Below are 27,909 nucleotides of genomic sequence, written 5' to 3' on the forward strand. Positions count from 1 at the left end.
TGGCCTCAGGTGGTGGACCACCTTCTGCAGGGTGCTCGCCCGGGAAGGCAGTTAGGGGGAGGGAGCATGGGGAAAGGGGGACTGGGGTAAAGTTGCCCAGATCAAGGCCAGCCGGCAGTAGGTCATTCTCTCCCTGGGTGACCGGGGTCAAACCTAGGGCCTCGATCTCCTCATATATGGAGGAGAGGTCGTCTTCTGCCACCCCGGGGGACTCCCCTCTGGTGCCCGCTACGATGGTCGCTTGGGGGTTCGCGAGGGGTTCGGGTGATATTCGGGCAGAAGGGGCTTCGTCAGGGGTCTCGGAGGGGCGGGTCTTCCGTGGAGGGGAGATTCTACCTTCCAGTGCTATTCTGTCTTCCCCTCCTGACACCGGTGGATGGATCTCTCTCGTGGGCATAGCGGAAGGCTCAGTGTCAGTGTCTCCCTTCCTGGTCTTCCGGGGGGCCTCCGCATCGGATGGGTGCAGCGGAGCTCGAGCCTTCCGCTTGCCTCGCTTTCCCTGGACTAGGGTCCAGCCCTCCATAGCATCGTCTGGGGGCTGGTTAGCAGGGGTCGTGTCGGGGGGCAGAGGCGATGGTTCAGAGGCTCGGGGGGGTAATGGTGAGGCAACATGAAGGGGGGGCGGTTCTCCTTGGGGCAGGCCCTCTCCTATGCCTGGTAATATCTTTGCTGCACCCTCCTCCATAGGCTCTGCTGGATTGTTAACAGCAAGGGCGGGGCTCCCTCGCTCGTCTGGGCATTGTAGGGGAGCTGTCTCTTGGGCCCGGGCAGGAGCAGCGGTGGATCAAGCAGGAGGAGAGGTGTTGGGCAGATGTCGGGCGTCCAGGGGCGCCGGCAATGACGGAGCCGATGTTCTGCCGGGTCTCAGGGGTCTCGGGTGCCCCTCCCCGCCGGGCCAAGGGGCAGTCTCTTCGGACATGCCCCGCTGATCGGCAGAGATAGCACTGGGCCTCTCCTGTGGAAAAGCAGACCTGATAGCGGGCTCCCTGGTAGGGGACTAGGAAGGACCCCTCGAGCGCCTCCCCGTCACATGCCGCCGCCGGCGGTAGAAACTGCACTTGCCGGCGGAATGAAAGGACGTGACGGAGGGTGGGGTCCTTGCAGCCCAACGGGAGAGGGCTGATGACAGAAACGGGTTTCCCCAGGGTGGAGAGAGTGGGTAACAGGGCGGCATTGGGTAGAAAAGGAGGGACAGAGGTCAGGACTAGGCGGATGTCCAGGTCTTCTAGCGGCTCCAGGGGGACAAACACCCCACCGCCAGGCCCTTCTCCACCACCTCCTGGGCAGCAGCCTCCGATGCTAAGAAAAAGATGACCTTCCCGTACATTTTGGAGGCCGCCACAATAGCCGTGGGTCCTACCACCCTCGCCAACGCCTGCATGTATGTCTCCATGTGGGGCGAGGCGGGCCCCAGGAGGCAACGGACGCCATGCTTCCTGGTCATGGTGGGAAAGGGGCCTCGGCCTCTATTGATGGTAGCGGAGGCGGTGGGTGGGCGAGATGACGAGGTGGCAGGTGGGGGGGGGCGGCTGCAACTGCCCGGGCATATGCCCTGGGGGCCGGGGAGGGACGCTCACAGAGCTGGTGGAGGGAACAACGGGGAGGGACGCCATGGTCGATGATGAGGCCACAGCAGTGGGGGCAGCCTCTGCCATGGAGGGCTTGGTGGTTGTGGCGGGGCCCTTCCTCTTCTTTGCACCCTGGCCTTTCCGGCTAACTGGGGGGGGCTTTCCTAGAATCTGGGGGGGCGGTGGGCGTAGCAGTGGTAATAGTTGCCCCGGTGCCTCCGGCTGCCGATGCCCCAGTGGGGGCGGTGGCAGGTGTTTTGGCAGCAGTGGTGGGGAGGGGGGCTTGGGGGTTGGGCAGGGGGGTAGGTGGGGGAGGGGCAACTGAGGTTGTTAGAGGGGCCTCACCCCTCTCATTCCCCGCCATCGTGAGCAGGGAGAGATGGGGAGACACCAGAAGGAGGAGGGGGGAGGAGGAAGCAGATTAACCACTTCTCCCTGTTGGGCTGCAGGCGGGGGGGGGGGGCAAATGGGTCGGACTGGACAGGGAAGGAAACAGGAGTTGGGGTCAGGTAGTAGGGGCAAACTGGGGTGGGCAGTCCGGGGGGAACATGGACCCACGCGCATTTTCCAAAGAGTCTCGTTTGGTCGGCTGTTGTGTCTGGTCCGGATGATGGAATTCAAAGCAAGCAGTTGAGGCTAGAGGCAGATGGCAGGTTGCCAGCAGGGATGGATGGCGGGGGGCCGTGACGGTTGCAGTAGTGTGGGGGGGCACCGATGGATCGGGGGGCAGCTTCGTGCTACACCCCCTGTGCCCCTACAAACGCAGTTAAGACACAGTCAAACTCCCCCCACATGAGAGTACAGTTCAAAAGTTACTCAGTCTTACGGCCCCCCTCCACGATGATTTGTAGCTTCCCTGGGCGATGTCTCTGTCAGCTGTCTTCTCTCCCGGTCTTTGTGGAGCATTCCAAAAATGCCAAGCAAAGATAAGAAAACGATTAATTGCGGGTCCACAAACAAATAGCAAAACGGTTGGGTCTGGGGGCATCCACTCCCCTCCTCCGGGGAGCGGGTCGGCAGTCCTCCCCCCTCCTCCAGAGGTTGCAACTGAAGCAATAGCAGCGTCCGAGGGCAGGCGTGGGGGGGCTGGCAGGCAAGCTGGCAGCTGACCAGCACTCGAACGGCAGCAAAAAAAAAAAAAACAGCCAAAAAAAAAAAAAAAACGAAGAAAAAAGCATCTGGCCCAGTCGGGGCGGGAACTAAGCAGGGGCAAAAAGCAAGGAAAGCCCAGGCCAGAGGGTAGCAGGAGAGTGTTAGAAGAGAGCCTTATTCCCTGTATAGAGAAGAAAGTTTACTATAAATTAATTAAAGAACCTGAAGCCAGTCACATGATAAAAACTCCCTGCTTCAATCAGACAAGAAGAGGAGTTGAAGCAGAGTGGATTAGCGTTAGAGCAGAGGGCAGTTTGGAGGAGTTGAAGCAGAGTGGATTGGCATTGGAGCAGAGAGCAGTTTGGAGGAGTTGAAGCAGAGTGGATTGGCGTTGGAGCAGAGAGCAGTTTGGAGGAGTTGAAGCAGAGTGGATTGGCGTTAGAGCAGAGGGCAGTTTGGAGGAGTTGAAGCAGAGTGGATTGGCATTGGAGCAGAGAGCAGTTTGGAGGAGTTGAAGCAGAGTGGATTGGCGTTGGAGCAGAGAGCAGTTTGGAGGGAAGGAGAGGAGAGTTTGGAAAAGTGCTGCGGTGGGCTAAGAAGACCAAGACCCTAGGTAAAGGGACACCTGGTTTGTGCAGAGGGAGGGCAGGAAGCCCCATAAGCTGAAGGGCAGGAGAGGGAAGTAGCCCAGGGGAAGGAACCGCTAGTTCAAGCAATTTATCACTATCCCTAGGGCCCCTGGGCTGGGACCCGGAGTAGAGGGCGGACCTAGGTCCCTCCCTCTCCACTCCCCTCCTCTAGGATACTAGTGGGGCAGATAATACCCCAGTTCAGGGGCAAGAAACAGTGCCCTGACACCCCCCCCCCCAAGAAGAGAAAGCACGAGACCCATCATAGTAGTGCTGGCAATTTGCCACAAACCAAACAGTAAAGACAATTCTGTAGCACTGCAATGCACAGAGTAATAGTTGACACTAAGCTGAGGTATACGCGCCATCTACAGACTGAAGTATTATCTACATTAATCATCACAACTTGTTTTGCCAGGCAGATTCTCTTCACCAGATTTGGTGGATGGATTATGTTACAATAACCACTAATTCCTTGGAACAGTCAACACTCCTGACATGTAAAACAGACTATAACCTAAATCTTAAATTGCACTAGCAATTCACTTGTGCAGGGCATTTGATATACTATGAGTGATTTGTTTTATATATTATTGTATTGTTCATATTTACATTTTGTATTTATATTTATCATTAGCCTATTGCCTTTTAAATTCTCTTCCTTGCTCTCTTCTCAAATAAATAGGCTTACCATGCAATTTATATGGTGTTTCCCCTCCAGTAGCTCTTTATACACATCAGCTTTGTTTGACACTGAAAAAAAGCCTAGCTATGCAATTTGGTTCTCTCTCATCTTTTATATACACCTTAAGAGGCTTCCCACACTCAAAGAAAAATCCAATCTTGCATCTACGTGGGGCATCTTGCAATGCATTAAGATGATTACAGCATCTGATCTCACTAATTCTCTTCTCCTACCTCTCTGGGATAACCCGCACCTCAGGATCAAGGCCAACTCCATGCTAAAGACAATTTGGATAGAAAAAGGATAAACAAAAATTAAAAATATAACACACAAAAATAGACTGGCCTCTTTTGATTACTTGTGCATAAGAATGGCCATACTGGGTCAGACCAAAGGTCCATCAAGCCCAATATCCTATCCTCTGACAGTGGCCAATGGCAGGTGCCCCAAAGGGAATGAACAGACAGGTTATCATCAACTGATCCATGCCCTGTCACCCAATCTTAGCTTCTGGCAGACAGAGGCTAGGGACACCATTCCTGCCCATCCTAGCTAATAGCCATTGATGGACCTATCTAGCTCCCTTTTGAACCCCGTTATAGTATTGGCCTTCACAACACCCTCTGGCAAGGAGTTCCAGAGGTTGACAGTCCATTGCATGAAAAAATAGTTTTTTGTGTTTGTTTTAAACCTGCTACCTATTTTCATTTGGTGGCCCCTTGTTCTTATATTATGAGAAGGAGTAAATAACACTTCCTTATTTACTTTCTCTATACCACTCATGATTTTATAGACCTCTATCATACCCCCTTAGTCGCCTCTTTTCCAAGCTGAAAAGTCCCAGTCTTATTAATCTCTCCTCATACTGAAGCCCTTCTATACCCCTAATCATTTTTGTTGCCCTTTTCTGAACCTTTTCCAATTCCAGTATATCTTTTTTGAGGTGGGGCGACCACATCTACACACTGTATTCAAGGTGTGGGCGTACCATGGATTTATATAGAGGCAATATATTTTCTGTCTTATTATCCATCCTTTTATTGATGATGTGTAACAAATATCAGCTACCGCTGGCTCAAGTTCTTTCTTTCAGTGGCTATGCTCATGGATTCATGCAAGTAGGGCCCTAGACAAATTAGAGGATTGGGCCAAAAGAAATCTGATGAGGTTCAACAAGGACAAGTGCAGAGTCCGGCACTTAGGACAGAAGAATCCCATGCACCGCTACAGATTAGGGACCGAATGGCTAGGCAGCAGTTCTGCAGAAAAGGACCTAGGGGTTACAGTGAACGGGAAGCTGGATATGAGTCAAAAATGTGCCATTGTTGCCAAGAAGGCCAATGGCATTTGGGGATGTATAAGTTGGGGATGCATTGCCAGCAGATCGAGGGATGTGATCGTTCCCCTTTATTCGACATTGGTGAGGCCTTATCTGGAATACTGTGTCCAGTTTTGGGCCCCACACTACAAGAACCATGTGGAAAAATTGGAAAGCGTCCAGCAGAGGGCAACAAAAATGATTAGGGGACTGGAACACATGACTTATGAGGAGAGGCTGAGGGAACTGGGATTGTTTAGTCTGCGGAAGAGAAGAATGAGGGGGGATTTGATAGCTGCTTTCAACTACCTGAAAGGGGTTCCAAAGAGGATGGCTCTAGACTGTTCTCAGTGGTAGCAGATGACAGAACGAGGAGTAATGGTCTCAAGTTGCAGTGGGGGAAGTTTAGGTTGGATATTAGGAAAATATTTTTTACTAGGAGGGTGGTGAAACACTGGAATACGTTACCTAGGGAGGTGGTGGAATCTCCTTCCTTAGAAGTTTTTAAGGTCAAGCTTGACAGAGCCCTGGCTGGGATGATTTAGTTGGGGATTGGTCCTGCTTTGAGCAGAGGGTTGGACTAGATGACCTCCTGAGGTCCCTTCCAACCCTGATATTCTATGATTCTATGATTCTAAGTATAGGGGACAATTGGTCAGTTTCAACTCTCTCACCTCTAGAAGAACATGTTAAGAAATATGGAAACAAAAGTTAAGTTGTAGGAATTATTTTAGATAAGGCTGTGTGTCTGTCATGGAGGTCATTGATTCCGTGACTTTCCGTGACCTCTGTGATTTCTGCAGTGGCTGGTGCGGCTGGCTCTGGGGTTGCCAAAGCAGATCAGGCAGCCCTGGGCCAGCTGCACTGGCTGCTGCTGGGGCAGTGGGTTGGGGTGTGGGGTGGCACTTACCTCAGAGGGCTCCCCCGAAGTGGCTGCCATGTCCCTACAGCTCCTAGGGGAAGGGGCCAGGAGGCTCAACATGCTGCCCCCACCCACAGGCGCTGCCCCCGTAACTCCCATTGACTGCAGTTCCAGGACACGGGCAGTGCACAGAGCCCCCCTTGGCCTTCCCTCCCCCACCCCTAGGAGCTGCAGGGACACGCGGAGCCGGGTATGGAACCTGCCAGCCCTGCCAACCCTCCCACTCCCAGCACCAGCAGAGGTCCCAGGCCACACGACGACGCCCGCCCGCTCCTCCCCAGCTCTGGTAGGGGTCCCGGCAGCCCCCCGGCCCAAGTTTTAGTTAGGGGTATATAGTACAAGTCATGGACGGGTCACAGGTAGTGAATTTTTGTTTACTGCCCGTGACCTATCCATGACTTTTACTAAAAATCCCCATGACTAAAAGGAACAGGAGTACTTAGAATATAGAATCATAGAATATCAGGGTTGGAAGGGACCTCAGGAGGTCATCTAGTCCAACCCCCTGCTCAAAGCAGGACCAATCCCCAATTAAATCATCCCAGCCAGGGCTTTGTCAAGCCTGACCTGACTTGTGGCTCCTTAGAAACTAACAAATTTATTAGAGCATAAGCTTTCGTGGGCTACAGCCCACTTCATCGGATGGATAGAATGGAACATATAGTAAGAAGATTTTATATATATATACACATACATACAGAGAAGTTGGAAGTTTCCATACAAACTGTAAGAGGCTAATTAGTTAAGATGAGCTATTATCAGCAGGAGAAAAAAACTTTTGTAGTGATAATCAAGATGGCTCATTTAGACAGTTGACAAGAAGGTGTGAGGATATTTAACTTAGGGAAATAGATTCAATATGTGTAATGACCCAGCCACTCCCAGTCTCTATTCAAACCCAAGTTAATGGTATCTAGTTTGCATATTAATTCAAGCTCAGCAGTTTCTCCTTGGAGTCTGTTTTTGAAGCTTTTCTGTTGCAAAATTGCCACCCTTAAATCTTTTACTGAGTGGCCAGAGAGGTTGAAGTGTTCTCCTACCGGTTTTTGAGTGTTATGATTCCTGATGTCAGATTTGTGTCCATTTATTCTTTTGCATAGAGACTGTCTGGTTTGGCCAATGTACATGGCAGAGGGGCATTGCTGGCACATTGGTAGGTGTGCAGGTGATCTCTATCAAGCATTCTTAAAACTACAATACCCACCCGCTGAAGTGAAAAAAACAGATTGACAGAGCCAGAAGAGTACCCAGAAGTCACTTACTACAGGACAGGCCCAACAAAGAAAATAACAGAACGCCACTAGCCATCACCTTCAGCCCCCAACTAAAACCTCTCCAGCACATCATCAAAGATTTACAACCTATCCTGAAGGATGACCCATCACTCTCACAGATCTTGGGAGACAGACCAGTCCTTGCTTACAGACAGCCCCCCAACCTGAAGCAAATACTCACCAGCAACCACAAACCACACAACAAAAACACTAACCCAGGAACCTATCCTTGCAACAAAGCCCGATGCCAACTCTGTCCATATATTTATTCAAGTGACACCATCATAGGACCTAATCACATTAGCCACACCATCAGGAGCTCGTTCACCTGCACATCTACCAATGTGATATATGCCATCATGTGCCAGCAATGCCCCTCTGCCATGTACATTAACTTGCTGGCAAGAATACTGTGGGAGACCACATCAAAAGCTTTGCTAAAGTCAAGATATATCACATCCACCGCTTTCCCCATACCCACAGAGCAAATCAGGTTGGTCAGGCATGACTTGTCCTTGGTGAATCCGTGTTGATTGTTCCTGATACCTTCCTCTCCTCCAAGTGCTTCAGAATTGATTCCATGAGGACCTGCTCCATGATTTTGCCAGGGACTGAAGTGAGGCTGACCGGTCTGTAGTTCCCCGGGTTCTCTTTCTTCCCTTTTTTAAATATAGGCACTATATTTGCCTTTTTACAATCATAGAATCATAGAATATCAGGGTTGGAAGAGACCTCAGGAGGTCATCTAGTCCAACCCCCTGCTCAAAAGCAGGACCAATCCCCAATTAAATCATCCCAGCCAGGGCTTTGTCAAGCCTGACCTTAAAAACAGAATTCTAAGGAAGGAGATTCCACCACCTCCCTAGGCAACACATTCCAGTGTTTCACCACCCTCCTAGTGAAAAAGTTTTTCCTAATATCCAACCTAAACCTCCCCCACTGCAACTTGATCATCCAGGACTTCCCCAGATCACCACGAATTTTCAAAGATAATGGCCAATGGCTCTGCAATCACATCAGCCAACTCCTTCAGCACCCTTGGATGCATTAGATCTGTACCCATGGACTTGTGCACGTCCAGTTTTTCTAAATAGTCCTTACCCTGTTCTTTCACCACTAAGGACTGCTCACCTCCTCCCCATGCTGCGTTGATCAGTGCAGCACTCTGGGTGCTGACCTTGTCTGTGAAGACCGAGGCAAAAAAAACATTGAGTACTTCAGCTTTTTCCACATCATCTCTCACTAGGTTGCCTTCCCCATTCATTAAGGATCCCAGACTTTCCCTGAACTTCTTCTGGTTGCTAACATACTTGTAGAAACCCTTCTTGTTACCTTTCACATCCCCTGCTAGCTGTAACTCCAATTGTGCCTTGGCCTTCCTGATTACACCTATGCATGCTCGAGCAATATTTTTATACTCCTCCCTATTCATCTGTCCAAATTTCCACTTCCACGCCTTTTTGAGTTTAAGCTCACCGAAGATTTCACTGTTAAGCCACCCTGGTCACCTGCCATATTTGCTGTTCTTTCTGCACTTCGGTATGGTTTGTTCCTGTGTCCTCAATAAGGCTTCTTTAAAATACAGCCAGCTCTCCTGGACTCCTTGCCCCCTCATATTAGTTTCCCAGGGGATCCTGCCCATCAGTTCCCTAAGGGATTCAAAGTCTGCTTTTCTGAAGTCCAGGGTCTGTATTTTGCTACTCTCCTTTCTTCCTTTTGTCAGGATCCTGAACTCGACCATCTCATGGTCACTGCTACCTAGGTTGCCACCCACTTCTACTTCCCCTACCAATTCTTCCCTGTTTGTAAGCAGCAGGTCAAGAGGAGCACAGCCCCTAGTTGGTTCCTCCAACACTTGTACCAGGAAGTTGTCCCCAACACTCTCCAAAAGTGTCCTGGATTGTCTGTGCATTGCTGTATTGGTCTCCCAGCAAACATCAGGGTGATTGAAGTCCCCCATTAGAACCAGGGCCTGTGATCTGAAAACTTCTGTTAGTTGTCTGAAGAAAGCCTCGTCTACCTCATCCTTCTGATCCAGTGATCTATAGCACAATACCCACAACATCACCCTTGTTGCTCTCACCTCTAAACTTAACCCAAAGACTCAACAGGCTTTTCTCCAGTTTCAAACTGGAGCTCTGAGCAATCATACCGCTCTCTTACATACAATGCAACTCCTCCACCTTTCCTCGCATACCTGTCCTTCCTGAACAGTTTATACCCACCCATGACAGTGCTCCAGTCATGTGAACTGCCCCACCAAGTTTCTGTTATTCCAATCATGTCATAGTTCCTGGATTGTGCCAGGACATCCAATTCTTCCTGCTTTTTCCCCAGGTTTCTTGCATTTGTGTACATACACCTAAGATAACTAGCTGATTGCCCTACTTTCTCATTATGAATCAGGAGGTTTCCCATCTTGTACCCTCCTCCTTGTATTTCCTCCCAGTATCCCACTCCCCCACTTACCTCTAGGCTTAGGTCACCGTCCTCTGGAGAACCTAGTTTAAAGCCCTCCTCACTAGGTTAGCAAGCCTGCCTAACAAGATGCTTTCCCTCTCTTCATTAGGTGGATCCCATCTCTTCCTAGCAATCCTTCTTCTCAGAACAACATCCCATCATTGAAGAATCCAAAGCCCTCTCTCTGACATCACCTGGCCCCTGCGTAACCACGCATTTACCTCCACAATTCGACAGTCCCTACCTGGGCCTTTTCCTTCAACAGGGAGGATGGACGAGAACAAAACTTGCGCCTCAAACTCCTTTATCCTTCTTTCCAGAGCCACGTAGTCGGCAGTGACCCGCTCAAGGTCATTCTTGGCAGCATCATTGGTGCCCACGTGGAGAAATAGGAAGGGGTAGCGGTCTGAGGTCTTGATCAGTCTCGGCAGACACTCAGTCACATCCTGAATTCTAGCTCTAGGCAAGCAGCACACTTCTCAAGTCTCCTAGTCTGGTTGGCAGATGGATGACTCCGTCCCCCTTAGGAGAGGGTCCCCAACCACCACCACCGGTCTCCTCCTCTTGGGAGTGGTGGTCATGGAACCCCCATGCCTAGGACAATGCATCCCATGCATTCCGGACGATGGGGTCTCCTTCTGATCCCTTCCCTCAGAGGGCTCTTCCAAATCCTTCTCCCCAGCAGAGAGCCTGACAATGATTTTGTAGCTCTATCTGCATTGGGGATACATAGGACCCTGGATGCTTGGTCCCAGGCTTGTGTTGAGTTTTCTGCGCGCCACTGTCTCTTTCCCGCAGGGCATGCTGAAAACTGCAGCTGCCAGGAACCCTCTAGCTCATATTTGCTTTGTCTTCTATGTGTGAGCTGGGCTCTGCCGGGTCCAGCAACCCCTAGTGGTGGCTAGCAGCACTGCAGCCCATTTCTGTGGGAGGAAGAAAATTCTGCATGTACAACGGTAATTTCTGCAAACTTCTGTATTGCGCAGTGGCGCAGAATTCCCCCAGGAGTAGAGAGAGTGTGGGCTGACTAGAGCTGGAACGCACCTCTAGAGTCCATAAGAAACCTTAGATAGTCTGCTCAGGGGGCCTGGGACAGTACTGCAGAGTCAAGGAAGGGGAACTCCTAGACTGACTGACCACAGGGTTAAAGCTTGTAATGTTCTGAACCTGATGGCTATTATGAGTTATGTACATAGACTTTGGCTTTATGTATTTGTATACATAAAACTGTGTTCATAATTTTTGCTGCAACATTCAGCTCCACCTCACTACAGAGAAGTAAAACAATCAGACAGGGAGGGGCCACCTCCCCAAACAGATGAGACAAGCTCCAAGTACCTAGCATTGTACAACCCAGCAAAGACAATGATGGACCATTAAAATTATTGGGAAAACACTGAAGCAACTTGAAAACAGAAAACAAGACCTTAGTAATGGAAAATTTAAAAAGGAGGGAACTTTTCCCACTTATCAGGGTTCAAAAGTGTAAAATGAGCAATTAGTAGTCCCAGACTTATCATGAACTGATCAAGGAAACCAATGGCGAATTGCAAAGGAAATTTGTTGAGAACACCACCAAGTTATACAAAAGCTTTTCAGCAATCTATTCTACCAGCTTGCCAGACTTCTTGAAATAGGAATCACTGTGTGCTTTGATTGACTTGCTTGGATTAGATACAGAGAAGATGAAACTTCAAATGGGTGTATTTTTTGAATATAAACTATAAACATATAATACTTTCACAAGATAGAAATACAATACAAACAACAAAATTCAATGTTAAATATTTGTAAAACCTAAAAAAAATACAGAAAAAAACAAAAAATAAAACTGAACCCATAGAAGTCATACAAGGGCATCAATTATTCAAATGACTAAAGAGATAAATAAGTGACACTATAATTATAAGATTTTGTCATGGATATTTTTAGTAAAGGTCAGGGACAGGCTAATAAAGAAAAATTCATGGAAGCCCGTAGCCTGTCCCTGACCTTTACTAAAAATATCCATGACAAAATGGGGAGCCGCTGCAGGGGGGTCGGCTGGGAGCTCCGGGGGCTCTCACCATCTGTGCGGGCTTAGAGTTCCAGGGTTCCCCTCCCCCCACAGCTCAAAGCTGCAGAGGTGGCCAGCAGCTGCGGGATCCCCCACAACGGCTCGGTGCCCCCAGGTGCCCATGGTGGTGAGGAGCAGCAGGGTACCCCTGGCCTGCAGTGGCAGGCAGGAGTTGTGGGGCAGCGGCCGGGAGCTCCGGGGTCTCCCCACCACCCACGAGCTCCAAGGTACCCCTGCCACCCATAGGAGCTCAGAGGGCCCCACCACCTCAGGTGGCAGGGGTACCCTGCATCTCCCGGCCACCATGGGTGGCAGCAGGACCCTGCAGCTCTCAGCCGGCAGTTGGCTGAAGTCACAGAGGTCTTTGGAAGTCACAGATTTCACTATTTTTTGCCACTAAAATAGATACCACAATCCATTTCTTAATGTTAATTGGTAAAGCCAACTCATCCAGCACCCCTAAAATAACACAAGCTTGGAGAAAGAGAGAAAAGTTTTTGAGAGAGCACTGACTATGATGTTCCAAAACACATGCATTTTTGGAGAAATATAGAGCAGCAGTTCTCAAACTTTAGCAAGCTGAGGACCCTCATTTTGATTTAAAAATTTTTGTGGATCCCCAAGCCGGCTTTTAATTTTTCCCCGGGGGCGCTCAACAGCTGTTCCGCGGCGTGCAGGAAACACTGCGAGGGAGAGGAGTTGATCAGCAGAGCTGCCGGCCCTGGACATGACTCGTGGACTGCCTAGAGCCAGACATGTCTCGCGAATGCTGGGATGTACTCTCGCAGAGCCCCAGGGGGGCCGTGAACCCCAGTTTAAGAACCGCTGGTATAGAGGATGTATGAAAGGTTGTCATGTGGCTGTTTGCATGTCCAGCATTCACTGTGTGTGGCCAATTTAGCCTTAAACAAACACTGAGTCCAGTATATCTTGTTCTGGAAGAATAGTAAGTCTAAAGACAACCAGTTTGACTCTAATAAATTTGATCTTTTCATTGAAGGTCTACCTTTTTAATACCATAACTTCAGAATAAGTGTGTTTATGGAAAAAGCTATCACAAGAGATCAAACAGGTTATAAAATATAGCCTCTCTCTGTCTGAAAGGAATTCTTGCCTCCCCTCCAAACAGGCAGGCATAGTCTGGTCACAGAAACTCAAGCACAGAACCATGTGCCCCCACTTTGCAGAGACTTTCTTGCCCATCTTTTTTTATGGCAGCAATGTAATGCAGTCACCACATTTCATTTAGCTGAAACACGGTCACTAACATGCCCCACCCCCAAGGGCTACTGCAACTGTGACTACTACTTTGTGGCTTTAGGACTACAATCACCCATCTAAGGAAACTCAGAAAAGAAACTGGGGAAGAAAAACTGGAACATCTTATTTATGAGAACAAACAAATGTACAGGGGGGCAGTGCCTGCTCATGCTCCCCCTTAGCTATGGGGCTGTGCGATGGGTTTTCTTAATCTCCGTGTAGGTATACCCATAGTGACCCAGTTATTCCCACTGGCACTCTCCTCAACACCCTAACCTGCATCAATACCCAGACCCCCGGGTCTCTCCAGTATAGGAGATCATGCTCCCCACTTTAGTCATGGCAATCATTTATCTCTGGCATCTTGACCTGTTCTTCACAAAGCAGCTAATCCCTCTCCCGCACCTCTCTGCACCTTGGGCAGCTTTACTACATACCATACCCCTGACAAAGAAATGGAAGTGCTTTGTGTAGCGCTTGCCCTCCTTGGAATAGGAGACACTGCATTTGTAGATTCCAGACTGCTCTGGGCCGAAGTCCTTGAAAGCTAGGGATCCATTCTCCAGTATGGAGCAATATTTGGAATCTAGAAGAGATAGAGAGATTATAGATTGTGGTCTTCTGTTCCAGTCATAGAGCTCCAAATCCAGCAGGTTATGACAAAATACTAAGCATGTTAATTAACCAGACATCCTGGGACACATTGATTACACTCTCAGTTTGTTCTTATTTGGTTTCTTGAACGTTTATAACTAAATTTGTCCAAATTTATTGTCAAAAGACAAAGCAGTATAATATGAAAGAGAGACATACATACTCTCCTTCTAGGAAGCACTCTTGCAGCATGTTCACCTTACACAAGTGTGCTTCAAAGATACTCATTTCAGATAGTATGATTTTACAAATTATGCATCACTAGAAGTTTAAGTTTAACCCACTAGTTTGTGCCACCTTGCCATTAGTACTTCCCTACACTTTCCCATATCTTGTTTTGAATACAACATTCCAACCATTGATGAGCCACAAAAGTACTTCCTAACCATATTTGATACAAAGTATTCATGAATCTTTGCTTTGACAAGTTTCCTGTTTTCTAATATCAAAGCTGACTTCAGTTTCGGACAGTGTTGTGAGATGTCTGACATGGGTGAACAGAATTATGGGAAGAGCATAATACATTCAGTTAACATAACTTCCCAGCAGTTTATTTATATAATACATATTATATAAATAATGTGTGCGTAATACCCATTGATGTGGTGTATACTACACCTAACATGTATTGGCTAACAAGCAATTTAAAAAACTTCTCACACATATATGATCTATTCATCCACCACTGAAAAATGCAGCCATCTCTGGGGTGTTACATAGCAGATGTTTAACAGTCAAGCATCCCTCATGCACAACAATTCAAGACAAGAAGTAAAGAATCATAGAATCATAGAACCATAGAATATCAGGGTTGGAAGGGACCCCAGAAGGTCATCTAGTCCAACCCCCTGCTCGAAGCAGGACCAATTCCCAGTTAAATCATCCCAGCCAGGGCTTTGTCAAGCCTGACCTTAAAAACCTCTAAGGAAGGCGATTCTACCACCTCCCTAGGTAACGCATTTCAGTGTTTCACCACCCTTCTAGTGAAAAAGTTTTTCCTAATATCCAATCTAAACCTCCCCCACTGCAACTTGAGACCATTACTCCTCGTTCTGTCATCTGCTACCATTGAGAACAGTCTAGAGCCATCCTCTTTGGAACCCCCTTTCAGGTAGTTGAAAGCAGCTATCAAATCCCCCCTCATTCTTCTCTTCTGCAGGCTAAACAATCCCAGCTCCCTCAGCCTCTCCTCATAACTCATGTGTTCCAGTCCCCTAATCATTTTTGTTGCCCTTCGCTGGACTCTCTCCAATTTATCCACATCCTTCTTGAAGTGTGGGGCCCAAAACTGGACACAGTACTCCAGATGAGGCCTCACCAATGTCGAATAGAGGCCTCACCAATGTCGAAAGATGAACCCTACATCCAACTGAAACTATAGGGAGGAGGCAATAATTTAGGGAAACAAAAATTAAATTTCCAGAGGTCTTCAGTTTTAAATATGAAGCCAAAATGGCGCTTCCAGCAGCACAGCCCCACTCCCAGCACAATTCTGAGGTATTAGGGTCAGTCCTGCCTCAAGGGGGAGAGCACCCCCTACTATGTCACCAACACTGCTTCCTGCAGTACAGCACCGTCTGGGGTCATGTCGGGGTACTGATATCAAAATGACTGAGCACATGGTAGATTCCTCCCTCCCTTGTTTTTTCTCTTGAAGTCTCATCTATATTACAGGATCAGAAAAGTAAGACAGATGAAAAAGGCTTTATACATCATCGACTCCCAACTTCTTCTTCTGTACATTATCGAGAGTTTATCGCTCTACAATTAAGTAGCACATTTTGAAGGGGCCTCACTTTCATCTGCAGAAGTTCCTTGATCATGCAAACAAATGACATGATCACAAGCAAACTGTCTAAACATCAGTTGTGCACACATACTGCAGGGCTCTAGATGTACTAAAAATTGAAGACACAGTTTCATGCCCTAAATGCTCATGTACAGGCCTGGTGCCCTGACTCCTTTCAGCTTGGGAGACCCAGGTGCCCTGGATGAAGGATAAACCCATTAAAACTCGGGCTGTCAAGCAATTAAAAAAATTAATTACAATTAATCACGCAATTAATCGTGCTGTTAAACTATAATAGAATACCATTTAAATATTTTGGGATGTCTTCTACATTTTCAAATATATTGATTTCAATTATAATATAATACAAAGCATACAGTGCTCACTTTATATTTATTTTTGATTACAAGTATTTGCACTATAAAAAATGAAAGAAATAGTATTTTTCAATTCACCTAATACAAGTACTGTAGTGCAATCTATCATGAAAGTTGAACCTGTACAAAAAAACCTGCATTCAGAAATAAAACAATGTGAAATTTTAGAGGCCACAAGTCCACTCAGTCCTACTTCTTGTTCAGCCAGACAAACAAGTGTGTTTACATTTTCAGGAGATCATGCTGCCTGCTTTTGTTTACAATGTCACCTGAAATGAGAACAGGCATTCTCATGGCACTGCTGTAGCCAGCGTTGCAAGATATTTACGTGCCAGATGCGCTAAAGATGTATATGTCACTTCATGCTTCAATCATCATTCCAGGGGACATTCTGATGATGGGTTCTGCTCAATAACAATCCAAAGCAGTGTGGACCGATGCATGTTCATTTTCATCATCTAAGTCAGATGCCACCAGCAGAAGGTTGATTTTCTTTTTTGGTGGTTCAGGTTCTGTAGTTTCCACATTAGAGTGTTGCTCTTTTAAGACTTCTGAAAGCATGCTCCATCAACCTTGTCCCTCTCAGATTTTGGAAGGTACTTCAGATTCTTAAACCTTGGGTCGAGTGCTGTAGCTATCTTAGAAATCTCACACTGATACCTTCTCTGAGTTTTGTGAAATCTGCAGTGAAAGTGTTCTTAAAATGAACAACGTGTGTTGGGTCATCAGCTGAGACTGCTATAACATTAAATATATGGCAGAATGCCAGTAAAACAGAATAGGAGACATACAATTCTCCCCTCAAGGAGTTCAGTCACAAATGTAATTAACACATTTTTTTAATGAGCGTCATCAGCATGGAAGCATATCCTCTGGAATGGTGGCCGAAGCATGAAGGGGCATATGAATGTTTAGCATATCTGGTATGTAAATACCTTGCAATGCCAGCTACAAAAGTGCCATGCAAATGTCTGTTCTCACTTTCTGGTGACATTGTAATAAGAAGAGGGCAGCATTATCTCCTGTAAATGTAAATAAACTTGTTTGTCTTAGCGATTGGCTGAACAAGAAGTAGGACTGAGGAGACCTGTAAGCTCTGAATTTTTACATTTTGTTTATGAATGCAGTTTTGTAACAAAAAAAAATCTACATTTGTAAGTTGCACTACAGTACTTGTATGAGGTGAATAGAAAAATAAAATTTCTTATTTTTACAGTGCAAATATTTATAATAAAAAAAATATACACTGATTTCAATTACAATACAACTACAATATATATGAAAATGTAGAAAAATATCCAAAATATTTAGTAAATTTCAATTGGTATTCTATCATTTAACAGTGTGATTAATTTTTTTAATCACAATTAACATTTTTAGTTAATTGTGTGAGTTAATTGACAGCCCTAATTAAAAAAACAAATTTGGGAGCTGGCTGCAGCTCCATTGGAAATAGGTGCCAAGTTCTTATAAGTATCATGGGGCCATTCACTCGTTCAAAAATTAGTTATTGGGCTTGATACAGTATACACTAAGTGAAATGCTCTGACCTGTGCTATGCAGGAGGTTGGACTAGATAATTGCAATGGTTGCTTCTGTCCTTAGAACCCATGATCCTGTCCCAAATGGAGGTGCCAGATAACAATACATCTGAGCAACATTTGAGGACTATGGGTGAATTAGCACACATGAAAAGATCAGGACAAGTCTTGGAAGATTCAGGTGATCCTAGGCCTTCTCTCCTGGGGTAAATTTCACCCTAAAGGTGAAGAAGTGAGCTGGAGATGCTGGTCCCAGCACAATAACACTAGAAGCTGGACTAGTTCCTCATGCTGGTGACTGACAACAGGCTAAACTGACACAAAGTGTGCTCAAAGCATTTGTAACAGCAAGTAAGGCTGATGGACCCAACTCTTACAAGTAAGAGGAGGCAAAGCAGCCAATAAATTAATCACAGAGAAAATCTGGATGAGCACCTTTTTTTGTCCAGTAGCAAAGCAGTGACTCCAGGCTCAAGCCAGCAGTGGTCAGGAACACAGTGAATACACCAGAAGAGGTCTCACAAATACTGGATCCAATGCAAACCATTTGCGGGACAGAGAAGAGACAAATGGGGTGATATCTGGTAGGTTCTCTACCTTAATGAAGGGAGGCCTGGATTCATGCCACGTGCCTAGCCAACACGGGAATTAACAGAGAGCTTCAGTACTAGGAGGGACGTTGGAGGGCTTACAGCACCTTGAATTTCCTGCCCAGTGTCCTTGGTCCATTTGTAAACTTGATCCATCCATGTCTTTGTCCCCAGCTGTTCAGAGGAGCAGGGCAGGACTGTCCCTGCACTGTTAATGCGGATGAAGACATAAACTAAGGTACAACAAAGATTGTTATTAGTCATCTTTACACAAAATGTAGATGCTGGGGCCAGACAAGGGGGTGGAGACTATGGGGCTCCACCGAATGAGTTACTGCCCCCAAGTAGAGCATTGGGTGGGGATGGAGGATGCCCTTCAGGCACTTACCCATCTCATTTTCCTTCCCATAGATGAGCTGGTTCATGTTCTTTCCTTGTGGGTGCCTTGACAATACTGGCTGAGCTTTAGCCCTTTGTAATGGAAGGATTTTTCGGGTTGGAATTGGAACATGAACAAACCCTGCAGAGGAAGGAGGAAGGGGAAACTTCACTCATTCTGGCACCCCACAAAACAAGCCACCACAGACAATAACTAGACAGAAAAGATTTCCTTGTGCTTCTCAGGCACATACAGGATCACTGCACCCACCATAGGAAGGTGAACACCAGCCATTCTACACATGCACAGTAGTATCACACTTTGGGGCCCTTCTCTTCTAAGTCTATGACCAGCCCACGCTTTTCTACTGAAAGTCTCTAGTTCCAATTCTAGGCCAAATAAGGGCCTGGAACCCACAGAAAGAGGCCAGAGGATTCCCAAGCCTCATCAGGAAAGCTTTGGGTTGATGTTTGTTAGAACCCCTTTTGACTGTTGGAGACTAACTTTCTCAGAAATGACATGCTATCACTGCTCAGTTGAGGAAATGCGGTCAATATGACCCATAATAATCACTGGTGTTAATGACCAATGTAAGAGCTATCTTCATATCCCCATCACCATTAATGACCTGAGCTTTCACCAAATACAGCCCCAATAATCAGAAGGAGGCAGAAGATCTGGGACTTCCAGCCCTCCATGGGGAAGATCCATCTAGACTGCCTGCACAACTAGGGCCCTTCTCTCCCTTACGCCCCCACTCTCCCAGTTACTATAATATAATTAGAGCTTGCTACAAGAATTCTCAGCTGTGACCTCAGCACCTGAAAAATCTAAAGGATACTTTCCACCCTTTGAGCTTCAAGTGCCTGAGCATTCCTCTGTGTGCTAAGTAGCAGGGTTTCAGATGTCTTTTCAACTTGATCATGGAATTGCTGAAAGTCATTGTGGTTAGGGAGAGGAGCTACAGATGACTAGTCCACATTATCAGATAAAGTGATGTCAGAGTCCCTGAGTCACTATATCAATAGGAACAACTGGTGGAACATACTCCGTTTCCAAAAGAGTGTCAGTAATTATCTAACGCTGGAGAGTAAGCTGGAAATGGTTCCTGTACAACCTGAGTACATAACATAAAAATGGCCATACGCGGTCAGACCAATGGTCAGGGCCATCCCTAGCCATTTTGGTGCCCTACGCAGCCCACCGCAGGGTGTGTGTGTGTGGCCCCAAGTCTCCACGGGGAGTGGGGCGGGGAGGAGCAGGCTTGGGGGCCAGGGCGGGAACCTCCCCCAAGCACTCACCAGCTGCACAGAGCGGGTTGGGGCCAAGTGAGCAGGGTGGGCTTGACCCCTCACTCACAGGGCAGCGGGAAGTGGAGTGACCCGGCCCCAGCCCGCTCCGCTCTCCGCCCCTGGCTCCCAGCCTTGCGGGGCAGGGGAGAACCGAGCCCCAGCACTGACCGGTGGCACGGCTGGGAGCCAGAGGCGCGGAGTGGCCTGGGGCCGGGTCACTCCACTTACCGCTGCCCAGTGAGTGCAGGGCAGGCCCAACCCCTGCTGCAGTCCTCAGGGGAAGGGGTGGAGTGGGGTGGGGCTGGGGCAGAGCAGGAGCAGGGCCATGGAGAAGAGGCAGAGCAGGGGTGGAGCAGCATGCAGCTACGTAGGGCACCAGGAAATTTGGTGCCCTATGCAGCTACATACTTTATGTATGGGTAAGGACAGCCCTGCCAATGGTGCATCTAACCCAGTATCTTGTCTTCCGACAGTGGCCAGTGCCTCAGAGGGAAAGAACAGAACAGGGCAATCATCAAGTGATCCATCCCATTGTCCAGTCCCAGCTTCTGGCAGTCAGAGGTTTAGGGACACCCAGAGCATGGGGTTGTGCCCCTGACCATCTTGGCGAATAGCCTTTGATAGACCCATCCTCCATGAACTTCTCATTCTTTTTTGAACCCAGTTATGCTTTTGGCCTTCTCAACATCCCCTGGCAACAACTGCCACAGGCTGATTGTGCATTGTGTGAAGATTTATTTTCTTATGTTTGTTTTAAACCTGCTGCCCATTAATTTAATTGGGTGACTGCTGGTTTGTGTGTTATACAAAAGGGTAAATAACCCTTTCCTATTCACTTTCTCCACACCATTCATGATTTTATAGACCTCTATCATATCCCCCTCCTTAGTCATCTCTTTTCTGTCTTTATTCTCTCCTCCTGTGGAAACTGTTCCATACCCCTAATAATTTTTATTGCCCTTCTCAGTACTTTTGCCAACTCTAATATCTTTTTTTGAGATGGGGAAGACCCGAATCGCACACAGTATTCAAGGTGTGGGCATACCATGGATTTCTATAGTTATTACAATATTTTCTGTCTTAGTATCTATCCCTTTCCTAATGGTTCCTAACATTGTTAGCTTTTTTTGACTGCTGCTTCACACTGAACAGATGTTTTCAGAGAACAATCTACAATGACTCCAAGGTCTCTTTCTGGAGTGGTAACAGCTAATTTAGACCCCCTCATTTTGTATGTATAGTTGGGATTATGACAGGTTTCAGAGTAACAGCCGTGTTAGTCTGTATTCGCAAAAAGAAAAGGAGTACTTGTGGCACCTTAGAGACTAACCAATTTATTTGAGCATGAGCTTTCGTGAGCTACAGCTCACTTCATCGGATGCATACCGTGGAAACTGCAGCAGACTTTATATATACACAGAGAATATGAAACAATACCTCCTCCCACCCCACTGTCCTGCTGGTAATAGGATACTATTAATTTAGGCTTAAATAGAGACTGGGAGTGGCTAAGTCATTATGCAAGGTAGCCTATTTCCTCTTGTTTTTTCCTCCCCCCCCCCCAGATGTTCTGGTTTAACTTGGATTTAAACTTGGAGAGTGGTCAGTTTGGATGAGCTATTACCAGCAGGAGAGTGAGTTTGTGTGTGTATGGGGGTGGGGGGGATGTGAGAAAACCTGGATTTGTGCAGGAAATAGCCCAACTTGATTATCATGCACATTGTGTAAAGAGTTGTCACTTTGGATGGGCTATCACCAGCAGGAGAGTGAATTTGTGTGTGGGGGGGTAGAGGGTGAGAAAACCTGGATTTGTGCTGGAAATGGCCCAACCTTATGATCACTTTAGATAAGCTATTACCAGCAGGACAGTGGGGTGGGAGGAGGTATTGTTTCATATTCTCTGTGTATATATAAAGTCTGCTGCAGTTTCCACGGTATGCATCCGATGAAGTGAGCTGTAGCTCACAAAAGCTCATGCTCAAATAAATTGGTTAGTCTCTAAGGTGCCACAAGTACTCCTTTTCTAGTTGGGATTATGTTTTCCAATGTGAATTACTTTGTGTTTATGAACATTGGATTTCATCTGCCATTTTGTTGGCCGGTCACCTAATTTTGTGAGATCCCTTTGTAACTCTTCAGAGTCACCTTTGGATTTAACTATCTTGAGTAGTTTTGTATCATCTGCAAATGTTGCCACCTCACTGTTCACCCCTTCTTCCAGATCATTTATGAATATGTTGAACAACAGTAGTCATAGTACAGATCCTTAGGAGACCCTGCTATTTACCTCTCCACTGTGAAAACTGTTTATTCCTACCCATTGTTTCCTATCTGTTAACCAGTTACTGATCCATGAAAGTCCAAGAACACTATATCCACTGGATCATCCTTGCCACATGCTTGTTGACCCTCTAAAAGAATTCTAATAGATTAGTGAGACATGATTTCAATTTATAAAAGCCCTGTTGACTCTTCCAATATTCATGTCTGTGTCTTATAATTCTGTTCTTTACTATAGTTCCAACCAATTTGCCTGGTACTGAAATTAGGCTTACCGGCCTGTAATTGCCAGGATCGCCGCTGGAACCTCAACATTAAAAAATAATAATAAAAAAAAAATCAGCAGTACATTAGCTATCCACCAGTCATCTGGTACAGAGGCCCATTTAAGTCATATTACTGTTTAATTTATCAATTTCTTCCTCAACCTCCTCTCTTGCCACCTCAGTGTGGGACAGTTGCTCAGATTTGTCACCTAAAAAGAATGGCTCAGGTGTGGGAATCTCCCTCACATCCTCTGCAGTGAAGATGGATGCAAAAAAATTCATGTAGCTTCTCTGCAATGGCTTGTCTTCCTTGAGTGCCCCTTTAGCATCTTGATCCTCCAGTGGCCCCACTGATTATTTGGCAGGCTTTCTGCTTCTGATGTACTTAAAAATACTTTGCTGTTAGTTCTTGTGTCTAAAAGATGTTCCTCAAATACCACCTTGGACACTACTGGTACTTTTCCTCTGTAGGGAGATGGGGATCAAACAAAGGTTTCCTGCCTTACGTAAATCCTTTTAAGGCTAGGGAAGGGGTTAATCTGGACTCTCCTCCATTGCCTACCCAAGAAGAAGGACTGCTGCAAGATCCAGAAGAGATGAAAGAACTAACCTGAAGGGAAAGGCAAGGGAGAGTCCTGACTGAGACTGGGGTCCAGTCTGTTAGAAAAAATAACTAGAACTCTAAGCTACACAAATGCTGCAACTTACCTAAAATAACATTTAGGTTGAGGAATTGCTTCTTGAAACCAGTATCTGTAAGATCTTAAAGTTTAGTATGCGTGTTTTGTTTTATTTGCTTTGTTATGTTTTCTATCCCTTATAATCACTTAAAATCTACCTTTTATAGTTAATAAACATGTTTTTGCTTATTATTAAACCCAGTTTGTGCAATCCATATCGGGGAGCAAGAAGCTGTGCATATCTCTCTTCACATTGAGGGAGAGAGGGAATTTTTATGAGCTTGCACTGTGCAGATCTTTCTATACAGCTCAAGACAGTATTATTTTGTGTTTACTCTCCAAAAGGGGTGTGAATGTGAGTACTGGGTGAATCCTGTCACAAAGAGCTGACTTCAGTCTGTGTCTGCAGCTCGGTGTGGCCCTACCCACATATGTGTGCTGCAAGAGGCCAGAGAGCCTAATTCAGCAAAACAGGGAGAGGGAATCCAGCCTGGAGGAGCAGGAGGGGCTCAGTGAAACTCCAGTACATCAGGTGGCATCCCAGAAGGGCAGTCCAACCTGTCACAGCAGATTCTGGTTACAGGAACCAAATATATCAAACCCAGCTCTTCTGCAGAATCTTCAGATATGGAATATATCTCATAGGTAGGAGCTCAAGGAAACTGCACTGATGAAGTAGAGGTGTTGCCTGTAGGGCATACCAATGGAGTCATCAGCAAGGGGGGTCAGATCCAGACCCCATAGATGCAAAATCATAGTTCTCTCAAAAGCAATGCTGCTGCTTCTCTTTTTCTTATATTTTTCCCTCAGCACCAGATAGAAGAAAGAGAGAGCCAGACAAAATCTGTTTCTAGAGTTGATGGGGAGGAAGCAGCTGGCACCAGGGATGAACTTAGACCATGTCTATACTACCAAGTTATGTCGACACCCAAAAGTCTACATAATAAAAATCGGAATTGGGGGACAGTGATATCAGATACCAAGCTGGAAGGAGGAAGCTTCTGAACTGGGAAGAGAGAGCAGCCAGAGCCTACCTGGATGCAGGAGAGACCTATATGTATTGTGCTGAGGGTTGCTAGGCCTGTGGGCTCAGCGTTTCCTGTGCTGGATTCAGATGCTCAATAAAACCTTCTGTTTTACGCTGGCTGAGAGTCACTCCGGTCTAGAGATCAGGGTGGCATTATTCCTTCTGGGAGTGGAGGCCCCAGGGGTCCAGTGTGAGTGGACTTCATAGGGGAGCGGGGAGAGACAGGCATGCTGAAGGCTCAGAGACGGCTGGTTCCAGGAGGCGGATGGGCCTATGGCTTAACCCCTGAGAGAGTGGACCCATGAGAAGGCTGTTGCACTGAAGGGGGTTCCTCCCAGGGACCGTACAGAGCCGAGAGAGAGCACAAATCCTGTGAGTCCGTGACAACTTGGTAGCAGAAGATGGTTGGTGGATGCACCCTGTAGACAGTTGGCTGCGAGCACAGGGGCTCTGCAGTGAGTGGGTGCCAGCAATAAGACAAGGGAATTAAAGGAACCAGTGAGGAAATGGCCTATAACTAGCTCCCTAAAAGGGATATTGCACGTCTGTGCAGGGACGGATGGCTAGGCATTGGAACGCTCACCAAGGAGCAGCTGATTGCCTGGCTGGTAGAGAGTGACCAGTCTGAGGAGCAAGTTACAGATCCCAGCAGGGCTTCTGGGATGCCCGGAGAGCCTGGGAGTAGCCAAGGGTGCAGTCAGCGTAGCAGCCGGGAGTCTATCAGACCTGATTCCCTGGTCAGCAGGGGGGTTGCCCAATCGGGTTTCTCCCCAGAGGAGCTGTGGAGACTGGAGCTGTAGAGGAGAGCGAAGGAGATGGAACTGGAGGAGTGGAGGCTGGTGGACAGAGAGAACGAGAGTACCATGCAGAACAGCAAAAGCAGGAACTGGAATTGGAGGAGAGGTGGGCCAAGAGGGCCTGCTGGGGAGCGGAGGAGGGAGGGGGGTAAAGTGGAGAAGGACCCTGAGATGCCAGTTCTACAGGGAATCTGGACACCAAGTTGTTGCCCCAGTTTAAGGGGATGGGGGAGATATTGATGCCTACCTCACAGCCTTTGAGAAAGCTTGTGATTTGAACCAGATTGACCTCGTGGACAGGCTCCGCTGTCTAATCCCCATGCTGGGTCCCAAGGCCACAGAGGCGTTCAGCCAAATGTATGGTATTGAGACTGGGGCCTATGAACTCTTCAAACAGGCTTTGCTGCTAAAGTTTCAATTGACCCTTGAGGCATACAGGAAACGATTCCAAGGTTACGCAAGACTTACACGGAGGTCACCAACCTGCTGGGGGAATCTCTCTGCAAGTGGGAAAAGGGTGCAGGGGCCACTACCGCAGAAAGCATGTATAACCTGGTGGGCACTGGAGCAGCTGTATGACAACTGCCCTCCAAAATGTAAGATGTGGTTAGTGGACAGGAAGCCTAAAGATCTGTGCAGTGCAGGTAAACTGGCAGATGAGTTTGTGGACAGCAGATCAGGGACAGGAGGGAGAACCCCATCGGGGACTCAGAAGGAGAGTCACCCACAGACCCCTCAAAGGTGGGATTCCAGTGTTGCCGCACCCAGTGCCAGAGGCGAACAACAGCAAGGTTCGTTGCCCGGTGTGCATCACCCAATAATCACAACGGGGTGGAGAAGCAGAAAAGTTTATTTGCAGCTGCAAACAAGGTACAGGGAGAACAGAATCTCAAATCCTGCACACCGAGCAGGAAGTTACACAGGCTTTTATACATCCTTTCTTCAGCATACTTATCCAATAGCAAGCTGCCCTAAGTATCCATATAGCCAGCCAATCCAGTTACCAGCTAGCTCCCTTGTTCTCTGTACCATCTGTTAAACCATACATAAAGCTGCTTTATTCAGCATTGTTCTTCCATATCTGCCCTGTTTGGCCTTGTTTAGTTTCAGGCAGTCTGACTCTGCAACATATTGTTGCAGATCCTCAGCATAACTGCTGTGAGTGCCTCCAAGCCGGGGGGGGGGGGGGGAAGGGGGCAAGGACACTTGGGCCTAGTGCGAGGGGGCTTCATCGACACTCGTGGTCTTCCATCCCCTCGAGTTACCTAGCGGCCATGCCCCAGTGTCCCCAACAACTACTCCCTCCTTTGAGAACACTCAGCCTTGGCTCTGAGTTTTCTCACTTGGGCTACTTATTTCTTTACAATAGGACTTTGCATAAGCACTTTGTGATAGCCCTGAAGAGAGTGACTTATTAACTTTTACAAAAGGGTCCTGACACATGATGCTGCACAGCATAATACCAGTAATACAAGCAATACAGGAAAAAGAAGTTTCAATAACAGGCTAAATAAACCACCAAGCCAAGATGACAAACCCCAGCCTGAAAACAAGGTTTGTAACCAATCACTCTTGGTGGCAGTACAGGCAACCTGTGCTCCGGCTCGGGCATGGGCCTCAGCCTGTACCACCTTTTCATAGATCTCATAACTGCTATCATTTACATATACACAACACTGGGGCCTGACGAGGGCACAAACCCCTCCTTGGGATGCCAAGAGATAGTCCAAAGCCAGCCTGTTTTGGAGGGAAGAGGTCCTGAGCTGCTGTACCTCTTTATTTAATGTTTTTACTGCCGACCCTAAATCACTAACCGAGTCCTCTAACTCTAAGGCCACTTTCTCAAGTACCATTTGCAGCCTTACAGTATAGCGGCCTATGCCTGCCATGGCTGGCCCAGTAAACAGTGGCATTATTCCCAGTACAGAGCACCCTACAAGCTTCTCGGTTGTGAGGGGATTCTTTATATTGCCCTCCAATGCCGCAGTCAGTCGCCGCAGGGTCTTTTCTCGTGACTCAATAGAGGTGTCTCGGGCATTTCTAATCTTTCCTTTGGGCAGTGTGGCAGTTATTGACAGATGAGGAACTCCATGAGCTATATAACAGCTACCTGTCCAGTTGGCTGGCAGCACCTTGTAAGCCTTTCGGCCACATATGAAATAGTGACCCTGTAGGGCCCAATAAGGACTGTTTCTAAAGGGGATTCCTGGGGTATTTAAGGCTGCTTTGGCTGCTTTTCTAAACAGTTCATATGCCCCTAAGGGGGCATCCCAGCCTCCTGATTGGGTACAAGTGGGGGCCTTTCTAACTGTACCGTTCAAATTACACTCGCCATAGGTACCACTACAAACCCACCATTGACTTGCTACATTGGAGATATTAACTGGACGGCAAGTTATATTTCCAAACCCTTCTTTTGTGGTAAGATTATTCGTAAGAGTTTTCCTAAAAGGGGAGGAACCATTACACCCACACTGCTGGCCTCCCCTTTTGGTCTTTATCCAATACCCATCAGCCCATTGTGTAATAACACAGGAGCTTTTTCCCACAGGACGCCCATAGTGATCAGATTGGCTTCGGGTAAAACATAACACTCCTTCGGTGAGTACTGCAACTGAATACTCCTGGTCCTGATAGGTGGCCTGCTGTAAAGAGGTCTTGTTCCAGAACGGAGAGTCTGTTCGTTCCTGCTCTTTGATGGCAGCTAATTCTGCTAGGGTCAGGGGCAGCATGTCAAGGGGCATTCCCGTTTTGGGGGACAGTGGAGTCGGAGCACATACCCAGCAATAAGTCTGGTTTGTTAAATTAGCAACATAGAATCATAGAATATCAGGGTTGGAAGGGACCCCTGAAGGTCATCTAGTCCAACCCCCTGATCGAAGAAGGACCAATTCCCAGTTAAATCATCCCAGCCAGGGCTTTGTCAAGCCTGACCTTAAAAACCTCTAAGGAAGGAGATTCTACCACCTCCCT

At 47.3% G+C, this 27,909-nt stretch overlaps 1 protein-coding gene across 1 annotated transcript in view; it reads right to left on the bottom strand.

Moving 5' to 3' along the window:
• The window catches only part of GPN1 (GPN-loop GTPase 1), a 122,512-nt gene that overhangs the window by 5,668 nt on the left and 88,935 nt on the right, over nucleotides 1-27,909 (bottom strand). Inside the window, exons 14-16 of the mRNA XM_073335385.1 lie at nucleotides 18,604-18,735; nucleotides 18,323-18,448; nucleotides 13,702-13,850 (exon numbers count right to left, since the gene is read on the bottom strand). Of these exons, the coding sequence (XP_073191486.1) occupies nucleotides 13,702-13,850; nucleotides 18,323-18,448; nucleotides 18,604-18,735 (407 nt within the window). The remainder of the gene's footprint in view (nucleotides 1-13,701; nucleotides 13,851-18,322; nucleotides 18,449-18,603; nucleotides 18,736-27,909) is intronic.

Source organism: Lepidochelys kempii, chromosome 3, assembly GCF_965140265.1.
Source record: "Lepidochelys kempii isolate rLepKem1 chromosome 3, rLepKem1.hap2, whole genome shotgun sequence".
NCBI lineage: Eukaryota > Metazoa > Chordata > Testudines > Cheloniidae > Lepidochelys > Lepidochelys kempii.